At 38.0% G+C, this 8,321-nt stretch overlaps 1 protein-coding gene across 2 annotated transcripts in view; it reads left to right on the top strand.

Annotated features, from left to right (window-relative positions):
• The window catches only part of TEAD1 (TEA domain transcription factor 1), a 178,543-nt gene that overhangs the window by 87,632 nt on the left and 82,590 nt on the right, over positions 1–8,321 (top strand). For both annotated transcript variants that reach the window (XM_019519563.1, XM_019519562.1), the window contains exon 2: positions 6,733–6,797. In XM_019519563.1, the coding sequence (XP_019375108.1) occupies positions 6,733–6,797 (65 nt within the window). The remainder of the gene's footprint in view (positions 1–6,732; positions 6,798–8,321) is intronic.

Here is an 8,321-nt window from a genome sequence, read left to right as displayed (position 1 = left end):
CCCCAAAACAAACCACACAAACAGCCCCCCCCCCAAAAAAAAAACCCCCAAAAAAACAAAAAGGAAAGCCAAAGTGAAAATCCTGGAATTGTTTTAATCAGATTATTTGATAAATTAAAAAAGTAAACATGCAGGAGTTACTGTATTACCATCACTTTCCTCACAGGTATACAGTAAGCAACATTTTGCATGGCATGTTAGTCCTGCATAAAGCTGTCAATGGTTTGAATGAAATAGTGATCTTGTTCTTTTTTTTTTTCCTTTTAATTTTTATTAATATTTGAAATATTCATGGTCTTAGGCTTCTATAATTGTTGTAAATTTTAATCTCTATTTGATTAACCATAAGTATTGTCAGTTCAGAGGTTAAACTGTGTTGCTGAAGTCATTCAGGAAAATTTAGCAGAAGTGCAAATATGACAGAAAAAGTAAAACAATATGGCAAAGGAATATTTGCTGACTTAAGAGTGCAGGATCAACACCAATATTTTTCCAGTGATGCTAAATCTCTTGTAACTGCTAAATTGGATTTGTAGTTGAATGAAGTATCAGCTGCTGTTGGACAAGCCCATAAAGGCAGGACGGCTGGCCTTTTGTAGGCAGGGCTTAAAGGACGATTGATATGTTTTAGCACTTCTGGGATTATTGTGATTAAGAGGAAACCATTCTGAATGATAGAGAAAAGGGTGTAAAAATACACAGTCCACAGCTGGTAAGCAGCGTGTGTTTGCTATAAGGGGAGGTCATGACTAGTTGATCCTGCTGGTTGTGGTGTTGATTGACAGATAAGAAAGCTTGATATTATGAAGGAGGCAATTTTGTTAAGGAACCGTATTTCAGAGGGCATAAAAGTATAAAAGCAAAAAATTGTTAGAATCTGGAAAGGACTCTGTGAGCTAAATGTTCAGAAATATATAGCTGCAAAATTCAACATATGCTGCAAAACTTCAGAGAGAGAAGAGAGTTCAACCGGGTTGTGTGTCTGAGAGCTCCACTCAGCAGTTACAAGATAGTCTTTGATATGTCTAGGTTCTCCTCTTTTTTCCTATACACAAGTGTTAAATAAAACCCACTGTGTTAAATACTAGAAAAAAACCTATGCTAGATATATGAAATTGTAAACTGTTAAGCATCTGATGAGTCTGAGGTATTTATGTCCCTCTGATTTATGTAATACAGAAATCTTACATTAAAAACGGTTTTATTTTTATTAAACACCTGCCTCAAATGTATAGGCTGTTTTGTCTTATCTCGCCTCTCCCCCACATAGAAATTTAGCTTGTGTCATTGATTGTATTTTTTTTTTTTTTTTTTTTTTTTTTTTTTTTTTGTTTTTTTTTTTTTTTTTTTTTTTTTGTTTTTTTTTTTTTTTTTTTTTTTTTGTTTTTTTTTTTTTTTTTTTTTTTTTGTTTTTTTTTTTTTTTTTTTTTTTTTGTTTTTTTTTTTTTTTTTTTTTTTTTTTTTTTTTTTGAAGCGACCATCTGAACGCTCGCAAAAGTACATTTAAATGGTTGGATCTCTGACTCTTTTTAGTGGGGCTGTACCTCTTTCAAAATTTGAGTTTAGCATACCACACAGGAAAGAACACAAGCTTGCCAACTCCTGCTGAGCGTTTTTTCAAGCCTGTGAAAAGAATGAATTATTCAGCAGTAAGCATGCTTACAGCTGGCCATTTGGGAGCTTTGATGTGCGAATCAGGCGGTTGCATGAATGCCCTTATTGTCATGTTATGTGTACACAGTGTGTGAATTATTGAAAATAGTGAGGCCTGAGCCTCATCTGGTAGAGATTACAGTGCAGGCATGCTGGGTGAAGGTCTGTAATTGAAAATCCCCAGATGCTGTTTATTTGGCCTGTGTCACATGACCTTCTGCAGTAAGCTTGTCTGAACAAAATGCTGCCGGCATAGGAAGCAGAGCCCAACCCCCCACCCTAAGCCTTCTCAAAACTCAGTATGTGGACGACTTAAACACCTGCCCATAATATTTTTAAGAGCTTAAAATAGATTTGCCCATAACGTTTAAATAGAGGATGTCTTACTTATGGGTTTAAACTGCTTAACCAGTTGTTGACTTATAGAGCTCTTTTATCTACAAGAGGCTTTTTGTTAGCTAATTTAGCTTTCAAATGTCTTCAGAAAACACCACAGAAACTTTTTGTGCAAGTGCTCCCACCGCCTAATGTTATTCTGACAGGATGGAGTGGAAAAGTTTAAGACTTGGTCCTGCAATGTGCTGTGTGTTCCCAGAAGGTGCTGAGTGTGTCCAGCCCTCCTGCCATCAATAAGGAACACTCAGAACTGAAACTTTTGATAAAAAGAGAAAAACAGAGCCCAGCCCAGCTGTTGCTGAAGTCTGTGGAAAGATTCCCATGAAATACAGTGAGATCCAATCGAGACTGGCTGCACCACAAAACAAAGACACTAAGTCCTGCTCGCCTCTCTCCTACGAATGGTCCCAGTAAAGCTAGTGAAAGAGCTTGCATAAGGTGATCAGTGTTTGGCATGCTGTCTTTCATTGGGAACGGTTCCCACAACATTTCCCAAAATGAGGCCTCCTATAGAGGTGTCACGTTGGACATCCAAAAATTCAGGTACCCCCAAACCAGTATGCTCTGCTGAAAATCTTGTTCAGGATGAAAAGCTTGTTATGGTTATGAGGCTTTAGTAGATGAAATGTTTACATTATTGGATATTAAACGTGTGTGCAAGGTGCTTAAAAGTACTTTGTCGTGCTCCACTCCCAAGGGCTTGGGGCAATTAACAGCATGTAGCCATTAAAAAAAAAGGATCTCCACTTATTTGCTCATTACTTGTATTTTGCTGCTGAATATGAGAATTTCTTTCTTTTAAATTAGTGACTGATTTTTCAGGTTATTAAATGGTTTAATTTTCTATGTTTAATTTGTTATTTATTGTTATTATATGGATTTAGAAGTCATCTATTACTGTGAGCTCTGAGTGCAGTGGTTTTATTTGTGTCATTACCATTTCAAATGGGGGGGCCAAAACACCATGCTGCCTTGCATCTAGAAAACCAGAAGGTGCAATTCACCACCATGTTGCTCCAGTTTAATGCTGGCATAACTCCACTGATTTTAGCATAATACTGGAGTGCTACATCAGGGCCAGAGAATGGAAAGCGACCTGGCTTGACAGTTTAAGGGGCCAATCCATTACGGATGTAAATTGTTTTAGCTCCATGGCAGCTGATCATTGGTCTCAGAGAAGCCATAGAGTGCATTGGGGGGGCGTGTGTGTGTGTGAGAGAGAGAGTGTGAGTGAATGCCAGCTGAATTGCCAAGTGTGAATTATGAAAAACCCTTGGGATTTGAGGGACTATTAGAAGTTTGATCATAATTTAAAAACACTCTGTTCTCCAATCATGGGTATCTCTACATTTGTGGGTGTGCAGGCATGTAAATATATACTGCAAAAGAATACCTGCTTGTGCCACAACTATTAAGAATTTTGTTTTCACCAAAAAAATGCTTTTACATAGTGTTACAATTGCAAGTTCATCTCTCACTTCCCCCAACCATAAAAAATTTCACTTGACTCATACACAATCTCCCTATAATAGAGCCCTCAACAGTTCCGAATTTTGTACTTACAGTATGTTTGTGCTTGCAATAAAAATCCCAAATTAGAAGTTTTACAGTGCAGTTTTTATTTTAATATTTTTAGAACATTTAACCCTTTGGCTCCTTTCCTTGGTTATTTCAGTTTCCTGTAAGATTTTGTGAGGACAGTAGTGGTACAAGGAGTTTAGCTGTAGTTATCAACTTATATTAAAAGAAAAAGCTGTTTCCTAAATCTGTATCTGAAAATATGGAGGTGACTTCCTAGTAGTGCTGATTTATAAGTAAAACAATATGTATATCAACAGGGTTGAAAGTCTCCTTTTCCATGGAATCTTTCCTGGGCAAGTGTTGTCAACTTCCACATAATTTTTCAGTTAGAAGTAAAATCAAATCACTAAGTCTCGTAATTGTAAAGGAAATCTTCTAAATCTGATCCATATTAACTAAAATCGTAAATGTCTTCCTTCCGCTACAGAGGGCACTTCAGTGTGATGCTTTTGTATGCAAGAGGAGTTGGGGTGTGGAGGAGTGAGTGGGTCCTATCTCTACTGTTTTAAAAGAAGGGCATACAAGGCTGTGAACCGCAGCTTGGAGCTGTGGTCCAAAGTGCCATACCCACGAAAGAAGCAGAGCCTTTGAGCCTAGCAATGATCTTTGAGGGGTTTGACTCTTAAGTTGATATGCTTGAAGGGGGGTTGCTAACCTCAGATCTCCCTGTTGCTTGAGATGATGGTGGAGGGGGACCTCTCCATAGCAGGCAGGAAGCCTTCTTAGCTGGTCTTGAGGCAGGCAGAAGCCTCCTCGCTTATCCTTTTCCTGCCAGCTATTTTGGGTTGGCTGCTGCTGAGCCTGGAGGAATAGTTAATATGAAGGCTTTAAACTGTGATTTGGAGAGGTCTAGTTCTTTTCATGTGCCAGACAATATTTATCTTGCTTTGTTTGAAGCCTAAAAAATGGTGTTCAGGTTTCTCAGGTGACAATGGCTACACTCATATTAAACTCTTTATTGAGACTTAAATGAGTCTTCCACTTTGGTTAGACTTGGAGCACATTTTTCAGTGCTTGAAAACCATGGCCAATAGAAAATCTGTAAGACTGCAGTCTTGATTTACCTTATCTGCTTGCTCTCTGTTCTTAGCATGGTAAGGGAGAGATCATGTTACCCCTGCTTGATTTACTCTGCTTAGGGTAGACTTGAGCTTATGTTGTGTGAGTTAGCTATCCAGACCCTTCAATGGGCCAGCTACCTTGTGGTTCGGATTTTCAGTTTAATTGCTGCTTTTCAGATTGACCAATTTGGATACTTTTCTGGAGTTGTGATTCTAGTAATTTACAGTTTCTGTTTATTAATGAGTTTGTGCATTCTGATTATTGAAACCTTGCTTAGAGAAGTGGGTGGATAGCTCAGGCTGAATCCTCAGTTCTGCTGAATTCACGCTCTGTGGCTCTAAGCCAGCTGTATATATACTCCCCTTGCTCTCAGGCTGGCAAGAAGTCAAAACATGGTCTGTGGTATCTAGCTGAAAATGGCATCATGGTTCAGAGTGCTGGCATACACTGGTCAGATGAATAGATTTAGTTCTTGGTTTTGTACATGTTGAGTAAAGTTTCCAGCCTCTATATACCAGCGCTATTTTCATTCTAAAATCTAATATGAGAGTGTGCCTAGTACTGGTATAGAAAACTTGCTTTAGAAAAGCATTAATCTTCTAGAATATTAGTAAAGGGACTTATTTTAAATGTATTTATACCTAATAATTTTTTTGTATGTAGAAATGCCTGATTCAAGTACACAGATATAGGTGTGTATGTAACTGTTTGCTCATGTAACATTTGACTCTTAAAATACGGCCTTATGAGTCTTTGTAAAGAGTCACTCACATTGCATTACCCCTGTAATGACTTATTCCAGATAATAACTCTTAATGTGCTGCAGATCCAAACTAAAGGGGAAGAGAAAGAGAGTGAATTTTATATGTATGAATTTCATACAGTATTTATCTATTTACAAGCACAGATAGCCAATGAACTACAGAAGATACAGGAAGGCTCTACTCAGGGAGACACTCTCCCCCCTCCATTTAGAGAACAAGACAGAAGAAAAATAAAAATACAGTCCAGTAAGCTAATAGTGATACATGTTCTGTTTAGGAAGTACCCATTGAAAAATAGATGCCTTGTTAAAAAACTGCCACTCTATCCAACAACAGTGAACTAATATGAACAAGAAAACAGCTATGAACACCCTCTCAGCACACACCCTGCCAGTTAACTTGAAAATGACTTGGTGGATGGTAGAACTTGATTTCTCAAAGTCAAACGTTTAGCCTTCTCTTACAGTATTATCTTTAGCCACCTTATTCTCACTACACCCACATTTCATTTTGGGTATGTTGAATACAAATAGACCTTTTAACTTTAACTTAAACATACCATCTTTTTATCATGTCCCAATTCATGCAGATTATGGAAAGTATAAAGTGAAAATTGGACTTCATGTAGACTTCACTGACCACCTTGTGAGCAATATTTAAGAAGGAAATTATTTTAAAATAAGTTTGCAGTTTAGTTGGCTAGGAACAAAGCCTTCCAGACATTTTAGAAACTGAAATGCTGACTGTTTCAAACAGGTTTAACATAACATGTAATTCTGAGTTATGAAAGTTAGGTAGAGAAAGGTATAGTAGATCCTTTTGAAATTAGCCACTTCTTCAGGTGCCTGACAGTATAGACCCAGGTTTTGGCCCATGTGACTTGGCAGGCAGGCAGTAATAGAATCTGGGAAATCTGCAGCAAGTCTTGACCCTGTGGGACTCTCTTTCCTCAAACAGGGGGGTTCCAGTATTGCAGCCAGTAGAGAGCATGAACCCAACCGCTGGTGAAGAGACATGTCTCCCCAATATCTGGATCTACCTGAGATGGTGGTATTCATATGTCTGTACAGCTTGAAAGGAATGTATTACATTCCTAATGTCCAATTTGCAGTAGAAAGAGAAAAATAAAAGATAAAAAATATTGAAGAATGCCACTTTTGCCTATGAAAAAATATATGAAGTAAAATGACATTATCATCTCATTTGCCATTTGAGAGCAATACATTTGTGTACTTGTTGCTGTTTGGGCCTCATTGTAAATACTTTTTTGTTTCAGGTAGGAATGAATTGATAGCCAGATACATCAAACTTAGAACGGGAAAGACACGGACCAGGAAACAGGTAAACAATCCAATGGGAAACTATGCATGTCAGAGAATGACAAAATGTGGCATTTTTGGCTGCAGTGGCTGTCTGTGCTTCAGCTCTGATGAGATGATATGTTGAGTTCATGACTGCGCTGCTTAAAAAAAAAGTTATTGTTTGTGATGTTTTCATCATTTCAGTGACCATTATTAGGCATATTTTAAATTAACTTTCATACATATGTAGCTGTTATTCCCTGAATGTGAAAAGAATGTTTTGTAAGTCAAACTACAAACAAAGCATCTTGCATTACTCTTATATAAAGAGGATGATAGAATGTAGTTATTCTGATATGATCAATAATGGTACAACCAAATATCTGGTTCAATATCTAGTTACTTCATCTAAGTAGCCTTAGATGTGTGGTGGGGGGGGGAGGGCAAAAGGGGAAAGGATTCGGAAAACTTGTTTTACTTATTTGCCCCATTCCTGATCAGTAGTTGTTAGAGAGGGGAAGAAAAGAGTTGTCTGAAAAGATACTTTGTTCTCTTGATCTGTAACCACAGGAAGATTTCATTCATAAGCAAGTCAGCATAAACCCCTAACTAGTCTTTAGTCTGTTTCAGATTATTATTACATATTCATTAAGTTATCTCATATGACTAGATCCTTTACTTTTTATACCCACAATGATTAGCCATCTTGCAGATACACACTTTAATCTTTGTGTAGTTTATGTTTTGGTTACTAGTGTGCTAGTTTTTTAAAAAGCTAGCAAATCACAGAATCCCACTCCCTTCTTTAATTTTGAGCGTTAGATTGTAGTTCTTCCCCTCAGTGCGTCTTGCAAAGGCTTTTACCCATGCATGGTATGCATGTTTTGTAGCATGTAATGCTGACTCAACACAAATAAAGATGTCTGCTGCCAGGGCTCACATTTAAAGTGCTTTGAATTGGGTGACATTTTCACTTTGGTAATGTCATTTGTCAAGTAGGAAGAAACTTAAAGAACAAAAAAACCCCATGAGAAATGAGAGAAACTGCAATAAGTAGAGAAGGTATAAACAATACATAGGCAAAGAAATCCAAAAATCCAAAGTTCTGCTTTCTCATGCCTGTGCAATCTTCATTAGCTTGGGAGTTGCACAGGTGTAACTGAGAGTGCAGAATGATTGGAAGCCTTAAACTACATGGCCTGGATCCTCAGCTGTTGTAGGGGTGTGGACAGATGTAACAATTAAAACGTTTCAGATGCCTTTGAAATGTTCCAAAGGGTCAGCAGGACACACATACAAGCCCTTTGAAACATTCCAAAAGTGGCTGAAACCCTCTAAAATAGTACCTCCCAAAATGAAGTACTATTTTGGAGTGTTGCACTTGTTATGCCTGATCAGGGAGGGAGGGAAATAGGGGTGGACAGCCTCCCTATCTGGCTCTGAGTCCTGGGGCACTGTTGGGACCCTGCTGAGACCTGGGCACTCCCTCCCCTTCCCCCACTCCTCTTTTTAAGGGCACCTTTTCAAATTAACATTCAGCTACTAAAAAGGCCAACAGTATAGT

This window comes from Gavialis gangeticus, unplaced genomic scaffold (genome assembly GCF_001723915.1).
Source record: "Gavialis gangeticus isolate Ggan-Ray unplaced genomic scaffold, GavGan_comp1, whole genome shotgun sequence".
NCBI classification, from domain to species: domain Eukaryota; kingdom Metazoa; phylum Chordata; order Crocodylia; family Gavialidae; genus Gavialis; species Gavialis gangeticus.
This window is presented reverse-complemented; position numbering and strand designations above follow the sequence as displayed.